Source organism: Chiloscyllium plagiosum, unplaced genomic scaffold, assembly GCF_037043375.1.
Source record: "Chiloscyllium plagiosum isolate Xiang-an unplaced genomic scaffold, Cpla_swu_hap1 HiC_scaffold_37, whole genome shotgun sequence".
NCBI classification, from domain to species: domain Eukaryota; kingdom Metazoa; phylum Chordata; class Chondrichthyes; order Orectolobiformes; family Hemiscylliidae; genus Chiloscyllium; species Chiloscyllium plagiosum.
In genome coordinates, this window is record NW_028270175.1 from 24162112 (window position 1) to 24184444 (window position 22333).

Here is a 22333-nt window from a genome sequence, read left to right on the forward strand (position 1 = left end):
ATCTTTGAAAGACTCCTACATATCAAATGTGGACTTTCCTTCAAATAGCTGTGTCCAATCACATTTCCCAGCTCCGGCCTAATTTTGATATAATTGGCCTTGGCCCACTTTAGTACTCATCCCTTAGGACCACTCTCATCTTTGTATACGAGTATTCTAAAATTTACAGAATTGTGATCACTATTTGTTCTTTAACTTGTTTAGGTTGGGTATTGGGCAAGTAATCAGCTTCATGAGGGACCATTACATGTGTGAGTCTGTGTTCTTAATTTTTCAGCAACAATTCTAAATGATGCAGGCTAGGGTTCCTACGGCTTGGGAAGCTGGCATCCAGGGGGCATTACAATTGACGGAGACAAACACACATCCTTTTCCAACACCTCTTGTGGGTGGGGCCAAGCAGGACAGCTTCCCTTCCCTCACCAGTCCCCCTCCCCCAATGTCACTGTTTAAGTCTTTCTGTCATGATTCCACCTCCTTCTCTCAGATCTCCATACCAGCCCACTACCTCTCTTCCCCATGTCCATGATCTCTCTCCCTCTTTCCTCTCCAATCCACAGCTTTGATTTTGTACTGCTTGCCTCCTCATTCTGTACTTTTAAATTCTCCTGGCATGAAATGTAGTCCCAGAATTCGAATGAAATTCTGCCATTAAATTTAGTACATCTTCCATCCTTGCAATGTTTTCAGGTTTCATATCTTCTCTGCCTCTCCATAACATTGGGGATTTGGTTTTAGACAATTAGGCCAAGGAGGAGCATGTAAATGAAGAAAAGGAAGAACAAGGGAGTTTAGCTACAATAGGGCTATATAGCCCTATTGACTTCAAGATTCAAAAACTTTGGCTAAACATTGTCTTACAACAGTTGTTGCTTTGTATGGCAGAATAGTACTGTGTTGTCTAAAATATATGCTGCCAGTTGTTGGTTGCTGTTCTGGCAAATACACCACAATGCAGCCTCTCGTTAACAGGATTAATAGAATAAGAGGTGTCTGAAACTCCTGTTCCTATTTTATAGGTCTCAGTACTCTAAAGAACCACCCCTTCAAGGCCTCTATTCACTACTGCTGGGACATCACACCTTCAACTAGCTAGCCCCTACTTGGCAGTGATTGACTCATTTGGCTCAAGCAACATGTGAAGTTTCCAATGATTTAAACATACTGAACATTGGCAGTAGCAAAGCCAGAGTGAAATCCAATGGCTTGACTTAATGTGGGGAACTGTGATGAAATGATATAGTAATGTGTAAAGAGTACAAAGAATGAAAAGCCTCCATACACTGTTGTTTGGTACAAGCTCCCTCAATCGTCCCATTCCCCAAGTTCCAATTTTAAGTGCTTCTGAAGCAGTTACTGGTTTTTAAATTGTGTGGAGAATTGATGGCTTTAGAATTTGTTCCAGGAATAATTCTGAACCACAGCTGCTGGCCATCATGAGTTCGCAAATCATTTTTCACAATCTGATGTGACACTGCTTTACTCAGTAGGAGGGAGGCTCTTTGGAGTTGAAAGATGTCGAATAAAGCAGACCTGGTTGAAATATATAAAAAGTCTGTAAGGCAGTGGAATAAACAATAGTAATCCTATACAAATTTTAGGAATCCAGGCCCGTGTTTCCTGTGACTGCATGTTTCCAATCCTTGGCATAGTACTGGTAATTAAGTTGTCAACTGACATCCAATGTAAACCATCTGTCCTCATCCTTCACAAACTGTCTGTGACCATTGGTATACTTGTCACCACCCTTTCCCTCCAACATCTCCTCCCGTTGCTTGGGACCATGAAGTAAATCTGGGATGCCATTTTAAATTGCAAGCATAAGGTAAATATGATCAACTAAGGTTTATTTTTGGGACTGATATCAACAAGTCCCACTTCACACAGAGTGGAATGGAAAAGAAGCTTTTGGAAGCGATTAAGAGACAACTGGACATTGTAATGACCAAAGGGTGGTCAGGATAGGTAGACAGATTAAGATGAGCAACTGTCCTCATCTGTAATGATTTCGTGAATTATTTATACAGAAAGACATAGGGTTCATATAAGCATCTACTGCCCTCCCCCAAGTCGAAGACTGCATTGTTGAGGCATGTGAGGGCCAGTGCCATAGAGGGACATGTTTCCAGGGCATGTTGTTACACTGTACAAAACATTCTTGACTTGATGTGTAAGTACTATGTAAGTACAGACCACGCATTGTAGCAGCTGGAACCCTCAGCCTTAATTGCAGTGAACTGTGACTTGCTGCTTCCCACTCCCAGCTAGCATTTTTCAGCTGCTTCAGGATTGGGGACTGGTTTAAAAACGCAACATCTGTCTGATCATCTGTTGTGTTGTCTCAGCCATGAATTCTGGCTCGTTCCACTTGGAGCTTCATTTCCCTTTTATAATTTTGAAGCTGTAACATGAACATCACTCAGATTCCTCCAAGGTGTGTGTGTCTCTCCTTTCCAGATATGTAATCTGCCTACTTATCTGCTCTTGCACGCTTCCTCTGCCTATCTCTGTTGCTGTGTCTTTCCCTCTGCCTGTCTGTCTGTTTCAATCTCCAGACAAAATTTAGCTGAAGAATCTGTTTTGATCTAAGGCCTGAGACAGTAGCTTTGTATGGGCGGCACAGTGGCACATGGGTGGCACGGTGGCACAGTGGTTAGCACTGCTGCCTCACAGTGCCAGAGACCCGGGTTCAATTCCCGCCTCAGCGACTGACTATGTGGAGTTTGCACATTCTCCCGTGTCTGCATGGGTTTAAAAATGCAACATCTGTCTGATCATCTGTTGTGTTGTCTCAGCCATGAATTCTGGCTCGTTCCACTTGGAGCTTCATTTCCCTTTTATAATTTTGAAGCTGTAACATGAACATCACTTAGACTTCCTCCAAGGTGTGTGTGTCTCTCTCTCCTTTCCAGATATGTAATCTGCCTGCTTATCTGCTCTTGCACGCTTCCTCTGCCTATCTCTGTTGCTGTGTCTCTCCCTGTGCCTGTCTGTCTGTTTCAATCTCTAGACAAAATTTAGCTGAAGAATCTGTTTTGATCTAAGGCCTGAGACAGTAGCTTTGTATGGGCGGCACAGTGGCACATGGGTGGCACGGTGGCACAGTGGTTAGCACTGCTGCCTCACAGTGCCAGAGACCCGGGTTCAATTCCCACCTCAGGCGACTGTGTGGAGTTTGCACATTCTCCCCGTGTCTGCATGGGTTTCCTCCGGGTGCTCCGGTTTCCACCCACAGTCTAAAAATGTGCAGGTTAGGTGAATTGGCCATGCTAAATTGCCCGTAGTGTTAGGTGAAGGGGTAAATGTAGGGGAATGGGTCTGGGTGGGGGCGGGTCGGTGTGGACTTGTTGGGCCAAAGGGCCTGTTTCCACACTATAAGTAATCTAATCTAAAGCTGTGGTAGGCTTGTCAGGTATTAATGGAAAACTTGAATTAAATGTGATTCTTGGGATTTAGGTTCAAAATTTTACAGGATCCTGAAAAACACCTACTTTTATGAATCTGTGCAAAAATAATTCTTCCATGGTATTGAATTCAACAGCCAGCTCCTGCCTTCAGGCCATGTTGGTAGATTGTGGACCTCACAACCAGTTCTATTTATTATTGGTACCAGGTGTCTTGTCTGCAGATTTTCCAAGTGTTTTGCTGCTTTTCTTTGATAAATCTAAGTTACCTAGGCAAAGAATGAGCTAACTGAAGAATTTGACATTTTCCCAGATATCGGGCCAAATGTTTACTGGGATTATGCCATCGCAGACAGAGAGTAAACAGTTAGTTACTGTGCTTGTCTCCATCCAGGGTAACCCAGGCATTATGCTTAAAGCAAAATAAAGATTAAGTTGCCCCCTCTCTCACTATACTAAAACTTCTGAGAGTCTCACTTCTATATTAGGTCACATTACCATATTAATACAGGTTGTACTGGTATGTTGCGCAGATGGGAACAGGAAATTGCAAAAGGACACTGATTAAGTCAATAGGTCAAATTTCAGACATGGAGTCCAAGGTGGAGAATGGTGAGGTCATCCATTTTGTATTGCGGGTAAACATAGACAGTCCTTGTATATGTAGCAGAAATAAAGGTCATTGATGCAGAAGCCAAAGTCTCCCAAGTTCCAAGTTATTAGATGTTCCATGGACACACAAACATCAGAAGGCAATGGAAAACTGTAGAAAATGACAGACCCACAGACATGAGGTCAACTTTTTAAATGTCTTCCTTCTGTTTTATTTTCCAACTTCCGACTATTGCCAGAGTTATTTTATAACTTGACTCATTGTGTTAGTCCATGCATGTTCCATAAACTTTACTGTTTTATCAACATATCTGATGCTGGTGATCTAGGAAGTTAGCTGAAAATGCTAGTGTTTAGACTTAACAAGACATAGAATGTGCACTATTATGGCTACACTACTGATAAGTAACATGAACAAACGAGTTATACTAAATTTTAGATGCAATGTAATCTATGTGTTGTTTAATATCCTGATTGTGATCTCTCTGAAGATTGCCATTCTCAGCAAAGTTTGGTGACCTTTTTAACTTAAAAGCTTAATACAAAAATAGTTATTTATCCACTTTATTTTTAAACATGAGAGGCTAAATACTTCATCAATAGTAGAGACTCAGATTTGTGGAGGGGCAAAGGTTGTTCATTTTTACAACTCACTAAATGCTGGTGAACAAATATAAAAAGTAACCAAAACGGCTAATGAAATGTTGGCAGTTAGGGTTTGGATTACAAGGACGTCTGGAAGTGATGCTGCGCTCATCCGGAATCCTGGTCAGACTCCACTCGGAACACTCTATTCCATTTTCGGCATTACATATTAGGAAACAAACATTGGTCTTGGAGGGAGTACAGAACAGATTGACTTGAAAATACTGGAACTCAAAGGGTTGAATTGTGAAGGCAAGAGACATAAACTTGGCTGGTATTCCCTTGAGATTGTGGGATGGTCTAACTGATACATTTAAAATACTAAAGATTTGATGGGATACATACAGAAAGACAACTTTCTGTAGTAGGGAAATTGCAGGATAAAAGGACAACTTAAATTTAGAGTTTGTCATTTAGGAGAGAAAATATTTTTCATTGAAGAGGTCATGGAAAGCTTGTCCCTTCTCTCTCAAAAACCTGTGAATACTGGGTCAACCAAAATATTCAAAATGGAGATAGCTAGAGTTTTGTTCAGAGGGAATTTGAGGGTAATTAGATTTGAGACATAGGTCAGCCATGATCTGATTGACTGGCAGAATAGCCTTGTGGGGATAAATGGGTCATTTCTTTTCCATGTTCTTAGCATAATGATAATATTTAGAAACTGTCAGCTCTCCATTATACATTTCTCTCAACCAATCCAAATACAAATGAGCTTTGATCCCATCCCAATGTCAGGACAGCATTCCCGAATATTCAAAGAAGAAACATTGGCATTTACAAAGTACTATTCACACCAGTTAATTAATTCATTGTGATGTTGGTTGATGGATAAATATTGACCAGCACTTCTGGCAAAACTTCCCTGTTCTTCTTCAAATAAGTGTCATGCAATCTTTCATATCAAGTATGTACAGTTGTGGGTTCCACATTATAGGAAAGAAGTGAACACATTGGAGAGAGCAGAAGCAATTTAAAGAAGAATGGTTCAAGGAATTAGAAACTTCAGTAATGAGGATAGATTAAGTTGGGATAGTTCTTCTAGGAGAGAAGAGAGCTAAGAGGAAGTTTTAATGAGGTTTTCAAAATCATGAACAGGCTGGATTGTGTAGACAGGGAGAAGTTCTTCCCATTTATAAAATGAACAAACCAAGATTTAAGGGCACAGATTTAAAGTGACATGCAAAAATGTAAGGGCAATTGGGAAAAAAAAAGTTTTCATTGAGTGAGTAATTTGTATATGGAACACATGACCTGGAAGTATGTTGGAGGCAGGTTCAATTGAGGCATTCAAGAGAGCACTCAATGATTGATTTGATTGAAATATTGTGTAGGGAATATGAGGAAAGGATAGGAGATTGTCTTATTGCCGACTGCCAATGAGAAATAGCAACAGTAATGGGCCATTCAGCCCAACAAGCCTGCTCTGCCATTCAATCGAATCATGGCTGATAATGCTCATTTAACAAGCCGGTGCAGGCATGATGGGCTAAATGGCCTCTTCTACCATAATAATTCTGTGATTCTGAATCTGACATAGTACACAAGGCCTTGTGTCTGAAATATCAGAGTGCAGGCCAAATCTAAAACTACAGGTCAGTAGAATTAGTTTTACAAAAGCTCGGGAGTGAGCTGGTCCACCTGGGTGTTCAATTTGTTTTTCCACACTTCACTATCAAACTGATTGCGGGTGTAGATCATGGATCATTGAAATTTGAGATCTAAATTCCTTTGGCCCACTGTGCAGAGGGAAGCTGTATTTATCATGTCACACTACACATAACCCCCGGGGGTCCCATTTTGAAGGATTGCTGGAAAAACAGATTAGTCGCGATAGAACCAAACTTTCCTAACTGGTTCATTTTTAAATTAATTCAAAGCAGAACTGAAAATTGAGATATTGATTTAAATGATTCTATGCAAAGTCAAATATCTGATTTCTTTGGGCATGTTTCACTGATTTTATAGATTGAGGTTGAGAGGTCTGGACATAATGAAAGCTGATCCTGTTAGGTGGTTCCAGTAAGAAAAAAACCTGTCAGAATTCGGAATAAATCCAATTTGAGTGGTATGTACATTTTTTCAAATGTTGAACATAAAATGCTGGGAGCAATCAACCAAGGTGGCAGCTTTGTGGGGAGAGAAACAGTATTAATGGATGAGATTTTGACACTTCCAAAATTTTACAACATAATAATGTACACACACAACAAACTCAATGACCTCTCAACAAAGGAAAAAAAATACTGGTGAAATGAAAGCAGCATGGCTCTTGCAGTTGATCCTGAGCGTCAGGCTTTTTTGTGGATTTTTTTATAGTTAATATATAGCAGAAGCAAAAAATTTTTATTTTGAATCATTTTTTGGAATTTTTACAGTCCAAAACAAAAATACACAAAGAAACAAAAACGTAAAGGAACGATTTCTTTCCACACTGGGTTTGTGGGAGAGGCCTCCACATGTTTGTCATGTTTTGATCTGAAGAAGCTTGTGGGAAAGGACTGTCCATGTGTTTGTTTGAAGATTGCGGAGAGAAATTGTTTGCTGTTTATATATAGAATATAGAACATTACAGTGCAGTACAGGCCCTTCAGCCCTCGACCTGTGAAACCAATCTGAAGCCCATCTAAATATTCCATTCTCGTCCATATGCCTATCTAATGAGCAATTAGATGCCCTTCGTGAGTCTACTACTATTGCAGGCAGCATGTTCCACGCCCTTACTACTCTCTGAGTAAAGAAACTACCTCTGACATCTGTCCTATATTTATCACCCCTCAATTTCAAGCTATCTGGAAATTTGAAAACTGGACAGAGGACTTGAGGAGAAGGCTTTAATAGAGTTTCGGCTAAGTGTTTGTTTTTTTAAAAATTTGAAATGTTTAATTCTTTCTAACTTGCGCATGCTTAAGATAAAAATCTGTGGGCGAGGAAGAGTAGTTTTTCTTAATATATAAGGTGCTTTTAAGAGCTTTTTAGGCTTAATGTCACTTAGGGCATTCAAGAGAAAGTGTGTGATAGCTAGTAGATTTAGAGAAGTGGTCACACAGCAGGATCAGTCAAATGGATGGATGACTGTCAGGAAAGGTACAAAGACAGTTCAGAAGCCTCCTGTGTCTATTCCCCTCTCAAACAGATATTCCATTTCGGGTACTGTTGAAAGGGTATAGTGACTGAGAAGAAAATAGAAGTGACAGTCAGATCTTGGGCACTAAGAATGAATCTTAAATTGAGCGGGGTTCTCACTATTTAGTAGAATAATTGTTATAGGGGATTCTCCTGCCAGGGGCACAGATAAGAGATTCTGCAGCAGTGAGTGTAAATCTAGGATAATAGGTTGCCTTCTTGGTGCCAGGGTTAGGGATGTCTCAAAACAGTTGAAGCATATTGTCAAAGAGAAGAGTGAAAAGCCAGAAGTTGTAGTCCATGTTGGTAGGAACAACATAGTCAGGGAAAGGGTTAAGACTTTGCAGAGTAAATATAAGAGATTCAGTAGAAGGTTAAAAAAACAGAACTCAAAGGTAGTAATCTCTGGTTTACTCCTGGTGCCATGTTCTAGTGAGAGTAGGAATAAGAAGATAGGGCAGATAAATCAATGGCTGAAAGGATGGTACAATGTACAAGGATTCAGATTTTTGGATCATTGGGATTTCTTCTGGGGTAGTAAAGATCTGTTCAAAAAGGATGGGTTTCACCTGAATTGGAAAGGGACCAATATCCTGATGGGGAGATTCGCTAGTTCTATTTCAGGAGTAGTGGGCAGTGGAGTCCTAAGTAGCAGTAAAATTAGAAAGACAGACGAAGTTGAGTATGAATCAGAGAAGAGCAACTTAATTAGAAAAGGCAGACAAGAGCAAGTCAGAAAATGAGGTAACTGAAGAATTAAACTATTTATTTCAATGCAAAGGGTCTTACAGGTAAGGCGGATTAACTCAAAGCATGTTTGGGAACATGGGACTGGGATGTCATTGCTTTTACAGAAAATTGGCTGAGGGAAGGACAGGACTGGCAGCTCAATGTTCCAGGTTTTAAATGCTATAGAAAAGATGGAAAGGCAGGCAAGCAAGGAGGGAGGTTGGCATTTTTGATTAAGGAAAGCATTAGTACTGTAATTAGAGAAGATATATCTGAGGGATCGTCCAGTGGAACTATATGGGTAGAAATTAGAAATAAGAAAGGAACGGTCACCTTGATGGGATTGTACTATAGGCTCCCCCAATAGTCAGAAGGAAGTTGAGGAGCAAATATAGAATCATAGAATCCCTACAGTGTGGAAACAGAGTCTTTGGCCCAACAAATCCACACCGACCCTCCAGAGGGTTACCCACCCAGACCTATTGCCCCTACCCTATATTTACCCCTGACTAATGCACCTAACCTACAGACCCTGAACACTATGGGACAATTTAGCATGGCCAATTCACCAAACCTGCACATCTTTGGATTGTGGGAGGAAACCAGAGCACCCTGAGGAAACCCACGCAGACACAGGGAGAATGTCCAAATTCCACACAGACAGTCGGCCAAGGCTGGAATTGAACTTGGGTCCCTGGTGCTGTGGGCCATCATGCCACCCCATATGTAGAGAGATCTATGTAAGAATGGTAGGATTTTAATTTTCCAAACATAGACAGGGACTGCTATAGTGTTAAAGGCGTAGCTGATGTCGAATTTGTTAAATGTGTTTAAGGAAAGATTTTTATCAATATGTAAATGTATCTACTAGAGGAAATAAGGCAGGGCAAGTGACTGCAGTGTTAGTCGGGGAACACTTCGGCAACCTCCTCCTCAGTGGGATTTTGCTGCTGGGACACTTTGCACACAGGCACCCAGCTCACAGATTGCCCCAGGCTGCATCTCAGCGCTGCGTACTCACTGTCTTAGTGCTTGCTCACTTTGAGCTTACCTGGATGCTGACAGCATCCCTACCTTGCCTTCTGGCACAGTCACAAAGTGAAACAACTTGTCAGAATGATCAGTCAAGCAGGTAGATAACACCATGCTACACCACTCTCACATCTGCACCATGTGCCAGAGGTCTAGGCAGCAAACACATTGCCTCTGCTTTGACCAAATGTCTGAAGTAAAAGGGGAGAAGACCAATCACATCATGGGAGCCACCCTTTAGTCCCAGGGTCCAGGCAGAGTAAGTCAAAGGCAGCCTCCAATATCAGTTGAGAGCTTGAGTATGGTCATTTGACTGCTCAGGACAGTCAGGGTCAGGACCCTCTTCCGTGGGGGCTTGAGGAACCAAATGTCAGGTACTATGCACCACCTCTTTCTGCCTGGGAGGTATCACTGAGGTGAAATATTGAGTACTTTAGGTGTTTTTGATGGGATGACCAGCAATGCTTGTAATTCCTAATTGCCTGAGTTGGGTGAACTCACAGGGCATTTGAGTCAAGTGCATTCATATGGTCTGATATCATGTGGAAACTAGACCGGTAAAAATGGCACATTTCTTTTCCGAAAGGAAGTGAATAAACCAAATGGATTTTTATGACCATCAATGGTAGTTTTATGCATGGAACGGTTCCCAGGAAGACAGTCGCTTTCAATTCCAGATAGTATTTAATTCAAATTCCACCAGCTGCCGTAGCTGGATTTGAATCCATGCCACCAGGGCATTAGCTTGGTTCTTTGGATTACAACCCCAGTCTCATTACCACTAAACCACAGTCTTCCCTCATTATTGCTGACATAACAGTAACAACACTTCATAAGCATTTCATCTGGAAAGCACTTTGAACCATCATAAGTAGGTGAAAAGCATTAAATATACACAGTTTGTTTGTTCACGCAGGAGAAGATTAATTTGTTTTGCACCAACCCTTCACAATGGGACCCCAAGGGTATCTTCTGTGCAGTAACATAATAAATTTACCCTCTACAAACCAGTCAACATAATTGAGGTCTCAAATTTTGACAATCCATGGTCCAAACCTATAATCAGTTTGTGAAGTGTGAAAAATAAATTGAGCACAAAGCAGACCTGCATCATTCCCTGACTTTTGTAAAACCTCACCAAAGTGCATGATATGGACTTGCAGCTTTAGTTTCAGACTGAATTCCAATATTTCGTGATTATATCATACACATACAGATACATTTATCTCTCACACATCTCCTTTACCAAGGTTCTTCCTGTATGCACTTCTACATCACATACCTTGTCTCACACGCATGTATATACACGTCATTGCTTCAAGTTTACTGATAGCTGCTTCTCCTGGATTTGTTCCCTTGCAGAGATTATCCGGGCTAAAAAACTGCGGGCAATGGACATCACAGCAAGCAGCTTTCGCTTGTTGTGGCCTAAGCTGCTGAGCAGTGACTCCGATTATTATTTGATTGAGTACTCTCCACTCACTGAGCCTCAAAGGAAATCCTGGAAAACTGTCACTGGAGATGAAACAAGTGTTGTTCTGAGACAGCTACTTCCAGAGACCACATATGAAGTGAAACTTACTCCCATAAACAACAACAACTATAACAAACCACTCATGACAAAGGTAACTACACTAGAAGGTGAGTTCTGATTGTGCTTGGTGTAACCTGACACATCTGAAAATCAAAGAGTTGTAATTTCCAGTACATTACCTTTGGTTCCATTCCTTTATTCCTCTCTCATTTCTTCATTCTTCTGGCCCCCTAGCAGAAAGGTTAGCAACGGTTTCTACAGTAGCAATGCCAAATTATACAAGTTTATGGTGGCAAACAGTTCATTTGACCCAAGTTAATGGTTTGTGGTCCACTTGAGCCTCCACCCACCTTTCTTTATTTAACCCAAACTTCTATTCTTCCTCTTGTAATTATCCAATTCCCATTTAAATACATCTGTTTTATTTGCCTCACCTACACCTTACTGGAGCACATTTCCAGATAAAGAAATTTCTCCTAAGTTTAATTTTGGATTTATTCATAACTTTGTTACCCTTTTGATCCCTAATTTCTGAATCCCCTCCAAGTAAAACATTTTCTCCATCTACCTTTCTGAATACCTTCAACAGTTATGCAACCCTGGCCTATTCAGTCTTTCCTGGTAGTTATTACTTCAAGGTCTGGTATTAACCTTGTACATTTTTTCTCGCACCTTCTCCAATATTTTCTATAAAAAATGTGACAAGAATAGTGCATATGGAACATCAAAGTGCAATCTAACCAACGTAATATATTTCCATTCAATTCCTCTTGCTGGAAGCCCCTTTGCTTAATATGCTTCTATTTTTAAATGGTCTTGTTGATGTATGTCACTCCTACTAGGGATATCTGTATCCATACCTCTAGATGCTTAATTTTCTGCATAAATAGGGACAGGATATTCACAAATGACTGTAAAGTACAAGAAACTGGACTCTCTCTAATAGATCAACCCACTTCCTCACTATTGTTCCCTGTAAAAACACATGGATGGCTATGCAGCAGCCTGGATGGTACCAGGTTGGCCACACACACATTTTTCCTTTAAGAAAGCATGCCAAAACAGTTAAAGGTACACAGATTTAAATGAACAGGCCAAGGCATATCAAAATAAAATTGATGGGGGATATTGCTTCTCAATAAGCCCCTTAAGGCCCTCTCTCCAGCAACTCCTGTGAGCTTCTTGTCTTTGTTAGTAGGAATCAGCTGAGTATTTAACAGAAGCTGTTTACTGCATTTGGAAAACAGTTTAAAAGTGTGTTCAGGGCAAAATAGCCTTGAGATCTGGAACCGTGAAGTTTTTGAAGGCATCTCAGCTTGGGCAAGGTTGTGTCCCTAATGCCCAAGGCTTCTTGCAATGAGACGTCACTGTGACAAGCCTGGGGTCAGACAAATAGTGTTTGATCTATCTCTGTACATGAACACTGAAAGAGCTGTATGCAGATTCAAATGAAGGGAACCAAATATTCTGAGTTTATTTACACACTATTTTGCAGTAAGACATGTATCTACTATTGTAATTGCAAAGACAATATAATTTCCAATAACTGAAAGCAGATGGTACCTGTTTATTCTGGTCACTGTTTGCCACAATCCGGGCTGAAAAAGACCAACAGGATACATTTGATCATCCTGTTATAGTCCATTTTGTTTTTCCCATTTTCTTACAACAATACAAATCTTTTCTTCCAAATCACAATGTATGTTTCTAGTGATCAGTACAATTCAGCCATTCAGTACCTGCTCTGTATAAATGAAAGACACTTAGTTCAATTGTAACAATTTTAATCTAGGTAATAGAATTAACACAGGCTGTCAAGAACCTGAGGCCAAGTCAATAGCTACTTTTAAAAGCAAATTACTGCGGATGCTGGAATCTGAAACCAAAAGAGAAAATACTGGAAAATCTCAGCAGGTCTGGCAGCATCTGTAAGGAGAGAAAAGAGCTGACGTTTCGAGTCTAACTGACCCTTTGTCAAAGCTACTTTTATATTGGTTTTGTACACAAAGTACCATCTGCTTCTATTGCATTGGTCTACTGTTGCAGGTCCATCAGTGCAACCTTTGTATCAAGATTGACAGCATAGAAGCAGGTCATTTCAACAGCTTATCTGGGCCAATGAGCTGCCTCCTACATGGCTTCATCTCACCTTATCAAATTGCCTTCATGTATTATCCAGCTTCCTATTGATGTATCTTTGCTATTCACACCAATCATTTTATGTGGTCACAAGTTCCACATTCTCACTGGCTCTTCAGTAAATGTGTGTGTTTTTCCTTAATTCCCTAATAGATTTATAAGTGTTTTATATATTTATCTTAGAGCACTTAGTTTAGGACTTGTTAAAGCTCCTCCTCTTCATGTCCAATTTATAAAATGCCTTCATAAATTTGAAGACCTCTATCGGGATATATAACAAAATCAGTAGGTCTGGTAGTGTTTGTGGAAAGAGAAAAACGGAGTTAAAGTCCAATATCTCTTTTGTTCAGAGCTTATTTTAAAAGATCTGTATTAGAGTTCATTATGTACTGTGTTTGATTTTATCAGTACCAAGAGGCTAACCAGTAGCACAGTACCAGTTTAGGAACCAAAAGAGCAAAAATGCACATCTAAGACCATATAATTAACATAAATAATTAATTTAGCAGCAGGCATCAGTATTCTGATGGACTGATCAGTCAGTTGGATATATGGGCAATTAGCTATATTGTTCCTTGTAACTGTAATCCATTGTAAACAGCTCAGGAGAGCTTGCACTGTAGTAGTGTCCCTACATCTGGGTTCAGGTCCCACATGACCAATCCAGGTATCAAAATATATTCATACAGGTTGATTAAAAATATCAATGAGCGTTTACTTATAATTATATTTATCAGGAGTTTCAAAGCAGGTAACCACTTACATTTCAATGAAGTCAAACCACTTACTGCTGTGAATCTGGATACATAAATGAGCACTTTGAAAGAACTAATTTATTATTATGAATAATTGTGCAAGATGTCATAACGTTGTGAGCATGCCTGCAGCTGTTTAATTATACAAAATGAACTCAGGAATTATTTTGTTTCTTGTGACTCCAGATGAGAGCAGTCCACAGAGAATTGTAATCTCTGAGTCACGACCGAGGAGTTTTCGGGTCAGTTGGGCTCCAACTCCACCTGGTGTTGCTGCTTATGAGGTTCTGTATGGGATCCTGCCAGGGGGTGAACCCAGGTTACTCAACATCGACAGTAGCCAGAATACCACCATTGTCAACAACTTGGAGCCCAACACCACCTACTTGGTGACTGTCTCAGCCGTGTACCATTCTGGCAGGAAGAAGGCATTGTCAGCCAAAGCCTGCACTCAGGACGGTAAGAGGTTCAGCGACGGCAGCCCAGAGAAGTTGTGAGGCTGTGTGTGATAATATTGTTTACATTCTACAGCTCTCTGGCTCTATTTGACCCATGGCCTGGGCAGAGGTTTCATTCACAAGAGGAAACCAGAAGGTAAGGCCTATAGTTTCCCGAACCTGGCTGACATGCCAGTCTTCCAGGCATTTTTCGGTGAGGCCTGTTCTGGCGAAGGGGACTGACTGAACCTCTAAGCGATGAGTCTATTGAAAAGTCTACTAAGACCATTTTAGAGAGCCCAACTGGAGTGTTCCAGTTGGTATCTTAGCACTCTGTTATAACATAGTGTAGTCATGGAAGATGCCTCTTGGTGGCAAGGAAAAGATAAGTGCGTGGTGGAGATTGTGGTGTTTGTTGGGGGTAGAAATGGCAATGCTCCATTCTTCTGGGAGGTTCCCCACTCTGACCCACCATAGTCCACAAGGAAACTGGCCGTTCATGGGAGGAGTTACGGCTTTAAGATGTCACCAGGTAGCAGGGCCCTATTGGATGCGCTTCTGCCATCTCCTCCAACCTGAGGCACCCTTTCTCCATACTCCTTGCATCAGCAACTCCCATTTCTGTGAGGACTGCCATTGTGATTTTGCAGGAGGGGCTTCCAACAGCATTCCCCCATATAGTCCTCAGCATTAACCAGATACTAGCAACTACCAATATCCACTAATTAGCCAGCTAACTTTTTTTAAAAACTCACCAGACGTGACATGGGTTGGCATCAAAAATTTCAGTCAACATTGGGTTCTGATCCTACAATGAAAATTCTATTTCAGGTCACTCATATCTCAATTATGTAGGTCACTCAGCCAAACACAAGCTCTGTTCTATCATCTCACATTCATTTTCAGAATGTTTGAATCGAGGCTTAAGGTATTTCTAGGAAGTATCAGAGGCTGTGAACTTATTACAACTGCCCATTTGTCTCTTGATTGACTCGACCTGGTAGTTACATAGATCATTCCAGGAAGGTGTGACTTAATGTATCCACTGTTTCTCCCACATCAACGTGTTCGGTGGCCAATTGCAAAGATCAAGTTGCCATAGTCCCAGAGGACCAAAGGGCTGTACTCTCATTAGAGAGAAACGACTAGTGATAGTTTAACCTGAGGGTCACTATGTCTCAGATGAGGGGCAAGGATGAGAAGGTGAGACCTTTTATGGTGATCTCAGCTGGGTCAGTAATCTAAAGATCTCAGACTCCATCCTAACTTCAGATCACTTAAAGCTTGATATGTTATGCTCCCAATTGGGAAATTGCCCTGATTCTATTCCTGGAGTAGCAACAAAAGTTAATGATTTAATCAAAGTACTTAATGTCCTGTATTTACTTGTCTATTGGAATCAACTTAACATGATACACTGAGCAGGTCCTTGTACTTAACAAAAATTCTTATTTATCACAAAGTTAATTTGAATTACAAGTAACAGCCTGTGAACCATCAAGATATGACTCTACTAGTTGAAACTTGACCTTTCTTTTTTTAAAACTCTTCAACATGATTTGGATGTGAGCATAAGAGGTATAATTAGTAAGTTTGCAGATGACACCAAAATTGGAGGTGTAGTGGACAGCGAAGAAGGTTACCTCAGATTACAACAGGATCTTGATCAGATGGGCCAATGGGCTGAGAAGTGGCAGATGGAGTTTAATTCAGATAAATGTGAGGTGTTGCATTTTGGGAAAGCAAATCTTAGCAGGTCTTACACACTTAATGGTAAAGTCCTAGGGAGTGTTGCTGAAAAAAGAGACCTTGGAGTACAGTTTCATAGCTCCTTGAAAGTGGAGTCGCAGGTAGATAGGATAATGAAGAAGGTGTTTGGTATGCTTTCCTTTATTGGTCAGAGTATTGAGTACAGGAGTTGGGAGGTCATGTTGCTGCTGTACAGGACATTGGTTCGGCCACTGTTGGAATATTGTGTGCAATTCTGGTCTCCTTCCTATCGGAAGGATGTTGTGAAACTTGAAAGGGTTCAGAAAAGATTTACAAGGATGTTGCCAGGGTTGGAGGATTTGAATTATAGCGAGAGGCTGAACAGGCTGGGGCTGTTTTCCCTGAAGCGTTGGAGGCTGAGGGGTGACCTTATAGAGGTTTATAAAATTATGAGGGGCATGGATAGGATAAATAGACAAAGTCTTTTCCCTGGGGTGGGGGAGTCCAGAACTAGAAGGCATAGGTTTATGGTGAGAGAGGAAAGATATAAAAGAGACCTCAGTGGCAACCTTTTCACACAGAGGGTGGTACATGTGTGGAATGAGCTGTTAGACAAAGTGGTGGAGGCTGGTACAATTGTAACATTTAAAAGGCATTTGGATGGGTATATGAATAGGAAGGGTTTGGAGGGATATGGGCCAGGTGCTGGCAGGTGGGACTAGATTGGGTTGGGATATCTGGTCGGCATGGACGGGTTGGACCGAAGGATCTGTTTCCATGCTGTACATCTCTATGACTTTATGACTCTATGACATGCAGACTGACATGGAGAAACAAAAAAAAACCTAATTTTATGAGTGGAAGCATCTTGAACTAGATCAATAGCACGAGTCCACAAGATTTGCTGAGTTTATCTTTGTGGTTGCAGGGAATTTCTGTCCTTCATTCTCTTTTTTCCAATTCTTTTAATTTCTTTGAAGGAGACTCACTTTACAGCAACTGGTGCTGCAGAATGGGAGATACACAGCTTGTTCTTCCAGAAGTCTGAAGGCTTCTCACTGTTTCACACCTGCAAGCTGCTCAGCTACTCAGGAACCAATTGCAGTTATCATCGGACTGATGACCTTTGACACCCACGACTTGTCACAGTTGCACAAACCAATCAGCTATTTTTTTGCTGGTCAAATCTCACTTGCTTACATGCCCTGGTGCAAAGCCATTTATAAATAGATTGCCCAACTGTTTGAACAAAGCAGCAGTATAAACACCACACATAACGAGTTTCAGTAGTTTTTGTTTTTAATTGTGCAGTAATTCCTTCCATAATTCTTCATTTTAAAAGTTATTTTTCCATTTCAATTCCCAACCAAAAATACAGAAAATAAAATGATAGTTTTTTCTCACATGCTACTCCATGTAACCTATTAACTTAATATTAGTTCAGACACTTCAATGCCTTTAAAAACGTAATGTTTATCTACAATAACTAGCAGTAATAAATATCTGTTGGATTCATCGAGTATAATCTATGTTACAAGGGATTATAAGAATTGCCACATCAAGTGAAATACATTGCTGAAAGCAAAATACTTCTAGTGGAACAATCTGTACCATAATCTGGCCACTCTCTTGTCCGTACACCAACATAACAAACATAAGTACAGAACAATTATTTACCACTGGGTGTGAATCACCAATCTGAGGTCTTTTCCCTAATTGAAGGTCATTTTTGTCCTCTGTTTTTGATCTGAACAGTGAGTTTCCAAGTCAACCACCTGAAGCTAACTGACATTAGCCCCACCAGTGTCATAGCCTCATGGGACCCTGCCAAAGGAAGAGTGCTCAACTACAGAGTGCGCTGCACTCGTCATCGAAGAAGCCCCTCTGTGAGAAACATCCCGGCACAGGTCCAAAGTGTGCTCTTAACAGATCTTATTCCTGGCGCTGACAACCGGATTTGTGTGAAAGCAGTGTACAAAAATGGTACAGGGCAAGGCTTGTGCAGGACGGTACACACACCTCAGCAACAAGGTAGGTAACTGAATCAAGCAAGGGCTACCACGCCTGGTCATTTAGTCAGGTGAATTGTATTTATGAATGCATACATGCAAATAAATTATGTTGCAATAGCATCCAATAATAATTATATTTAGTGCATTAAGATTGTCCTTTGTCTCACTTAGAGTTGCCAGTCTTTAGATAATTTGCACATCTCATCATAACTTTAGACTAATTGTAGATTGCTGCATATAGAGAATGAATTTCAACATTCAGGCAGCAAGCTCTGGAGGAGGCCATAATTCCAAGCTGACTGCTCCTCTTCTATGGCTACATTTGTGTCCAGGCATCCTTGAGACAAAACACGTGGTGTCCACCAACACTCTCAATGCCTTTAAAGAGAGGTGGGCAATACAGGGTGGATTGCCTTATTTCACTCTCCAGCAATGGCAATTTTTATAGAGTGGTTCGTGTGTGGAATGAACTTCCACATGAATTGGTGGATGCAGTTACAGTTACAATGTGAAAAAGACATTTAGGTAAGTACATGAATGAGAACGTTTGGAGGAGTATGGACCAAGTGCAGGCAGATGGGACTAGTTTAGTTTGGGATTATGGTCAGCATGCACTGATGGGACCGAAAAGTCTGTATGACTTTATAATTCCATTTTGATTTTGTTCCCTATTTCCTTTACCTTTTCCTCACTTTTAGTGTAATTGTATTGCCCCGACAGACTTTGCTTGTAAATGGTAATTGATTCAGAAACATAGGCAATTTAGTGGTAGAGGATAAAGGAAAGAAAAAGTGTAGGGAATGAACAGCAACTTGTCCTTCTCTAATTAAACATCTCCTAAATGCAACAAAGTCTAACCATAAAATCTGATACCCTGCTTTTAGTGCAAACATTATTCACATCCCACTACAGCAACATAAAGCTAGTCTCAGTGATGGTTACCAAGAGAAATATCACTGATTACAATAAATGACCCATATGGTCATTAATGCAGTTTTTGGAAAGGAAATCTTCCGTTCTTACCTGAACCCACAGAAATATGGTTGACCAATAATTGCACTCTGATATGGCCAAGCAAGCCACTCAGTTCAAAGGTGAGTAAGAATGGACAAGAGTACTGGCTGTGAAAGTAAACCATAAAATAATTAAAATAGCTCCAAATTATGAATGAACCCCTGCCAAACAGTACCGTTGCCCTCAATGCTTTGTCATGATTTGGATGTCAGTTTAATTGCAGCCTAATAATAGCACTCAGGTAAAAGGATCATATCAGCACAGATTTCCCACAGGAATGCCTGAACATTTTTAAGAGTATATTCCATATCAGATAACCAGACGGATTCAAGATTTGCCTGATAGTTAAGTTCACAGCTTGTCCATTGTTTCAATTTACTGTTTGAATACTTATAGTAAGACTGTATTGGAACTCTAAGAAGAGCATGAGCATACATTCCAGGGGCATTTGAACTGTAGCTGAATATCGTATTGTCAGTCAGAGCACTGGGGGATGGTTATTGATGGGGCAGTATTATAGAGACTCAGGATTACTAATGGACAAGTTAGGATTACACAGGGATTTATCTTCCTATGAGATATTGGGTATTGAAATCAAGAGTATTGATGGGTTGATTTCAAGGACTGACATTATTAGGTTAGTTTGGGTTCTAGAGGAGCTGCCATCAAAATTAAACTTGGGATACTTGAAGCATATTAGACGGATGGGTTTTAATGGAAGAATTAGCGTAATATAGTAACCAACTTTGGGTGTGTTATAGTACTTGGAGGAGACATGCATCGATGGGCTATCGGGTTCCAGAGGGACAGACTATGATTGATAAGCTTGCATAAATGAGGAACAAGTGACAATGAGTTGGGTACTGGAAACAGATAAGCGACTTGGTGTACCGGGAGCTACACTGTGATCAGTAAATTATAAAAACTAAACACAAGTATTGATAGGTGAGAGGACACCACTGGGACATTCTGTGATAGATACTAGAGGAATGAATACAAATGGATAAGTTAGAGTAGTACAGGGAAAAACAGCAATGGTTAAGTTTAATGTAAGAGGGTGGTATTTGAATTTGAATAGCTTTTGTTGATCCTTAAGTTAGATTTTCTTGCAAAATGTAAGATTTTAACCATCTATTCTAACTCTTGTCTGCTTTCCTCTTTCAGATTCCTTATCTCTCGGGACAGAATCTGCCAAATCATTCTGCACTCAAGAGGATCCTTGCTGGTAAAATGATGAATAAATCTTCAAGACAATAAAAGCCATAAAACAACAGGACTCACCACAACCAGAAATTAGCTGGGATTAATAATAAACTTTCTGCAATTTACTTGTAGTGTTGAATAACACTCAATCAGGGGATGGTCACTCTGCATCAGTATTGCACAAGCAACTGAACTGTGTAGACTCCCAGTAATTCATTGTGCTGAGAATCCAACTTCTCAAAATACTCAACCCTCCCCATTTTAAGTCTGACGATCCTTCACATTCTTGGTGTTGGAGTTTGATGAGAATTTGGTTGATAATAACAGTGTTGGATCATTTTCTGCTTCCCATTCTTTTTGGATACAGCTGAGATCCATGCAGATGTGACACTCCTAAGATGCTATTACTCTTTGATACATCAAATTGCAAAAATCTGGTTCGCAAGCAATCCTGTAACGCACCTTTGGCACAAGTGTGGTTGAGCTTTTTCTATGATGTTTTCAGTACTAATGCCAAAGGTGTAATATAGTTCTGTTATTGCAGGATTTATTCTGAGAAACATCTCAAGAGGCAGTGTCACAGCCATACCAGTTCAAAGCACTTTCTTATTTTTAATAAACATGTTTGAAAAGAAGTTGGCCTCCTCAACCACAAAAAATATTTGCTGTTTGAAAATGAATGACTTTGTTTGCTAGGTCAATGGGCAAAATAAGGTATCCAGGGTAGATTCTGATCCTTCCAGAATGTCACAGGTTTGAATCCTATTTTGCAGTGAGTTAGCTCTTCTCAAGCAAACTGCAGAGCAACTAAAATGTTAACCAGGATTCCTCCTTCTGATTACTATCTCAGTGCTTATGTGAATGTATGGTTAAGAATCAATAACTAAATCTGAGAAACAGACAAAATGTAAGATCTTAGATTGTGCCAGAAATGGGGCTGGATTTTACTTTGACACTTTTTTAAGCAAGTCCAAATTACATGATTTTGTTTATCAGATCTGAAATGCTAACATGATAGTTCAGTAACTACCTAATCTCTGTACAACTCTGTAAATTTAGCAGTCTATATGTTTGGTTTCTATACACAGTCATTAAATGTGTAGTAGCCATTCCTGTATCAAGTAAAATGTGAATTCATTTGTAGTGCAGATAAAATGATTCCACAAGCAGTTACACTATAACTCATGCTTTGAAAGTGACGTATTCTCTTCTAATAACTTGAAGCTTTCCCGAAATGGGATGGTTGGCCTCCTTCTGTGCCCTGGTGATTCTGTGTCTCTGCTAAAATAGAAAGTACATTAGTCAAGTTAGTGATGACCGCACTCAACAATGTGATTCATTGTAGTTGTCATGTTAAAGAGAGAACATGGACAAACTATAAATGTATGTTCTACACATAGTGAAAATTGTCAGATGGAGACCCCGAGTTGAATGTTTAGTCTTAAGACTCTTTGTATGCAATGTGACAACATGACTATCGTGTCCCAGTAAGTTATTTTCTTCCTTCTATTTATGGTTAAAATTTCATCATTTTATCATTCCTGACTATTAACAGTGACTAATTTACAAAATGATTGTTCTTTCAGAAGGAGTACTGATTCATTATTTGCAAAATATATTTTTAGCAAATGACATCTATTACAATAATGCTGTTATTGTAGGGTTTTTTAAATAAATACTTTTATTGAGAGTGTGTTTTTAAAATCAACTGTAAAACCAAAGAATCACATTGAAAATATTATTGTGTGTAGGATGAACTGATCCTTTCAATTACACTGCTATCAGTCCGTACTGTCTGTTATTCAACAGTCCTAATATCAGTGAATAGTTATATGGAGTTTATGGATTTTTAGACCATTTCTACTCCAGGCTTGTTATCTTGTTATTGGTGGTTATGTATCACTTGCAGTAAATTTGCATTCCTTTAAATCCACCTTTTAATAGATCAGTACACATTAACCAGAATACCAGAAAAGTGAAT

At 40.0% G+C, this 22333-nt stretch overlaps 1 protein-coding gene across 1 annotated transcript in view; it reads left to right on the forward strand.

Moving 5' to 3' along the window:
- Window positions 1-22042, forward strand: part of vwa1 (von Willebrand factor A domain containing 1) — a 103419-nt gene extending 81377 nt beyond the window's left edge. Inside the window, exons 3-6 of the mRNA XM_043675806.2 lie at window positions 10911-11189; window positions 14163-14435; window positions 17879-18154; window positions 20314-22042. Coding sequence (XP_043531741.2) covers window positions 10911-11189; window positions 14163-14435; window positions 17879-18154; window positions 20314-20378 — 893 coding nt within the window. The 3' untranslated portion in view covers window positions 20379-22042. The remainder of the gene's footprint in view (window positions 1-10910; window positions 11190-14162; window positions 14436-17878; window positions 18155-20313) is intronic.
- Window positions 22043-22333: the final 291 nt, after the last annotated feature.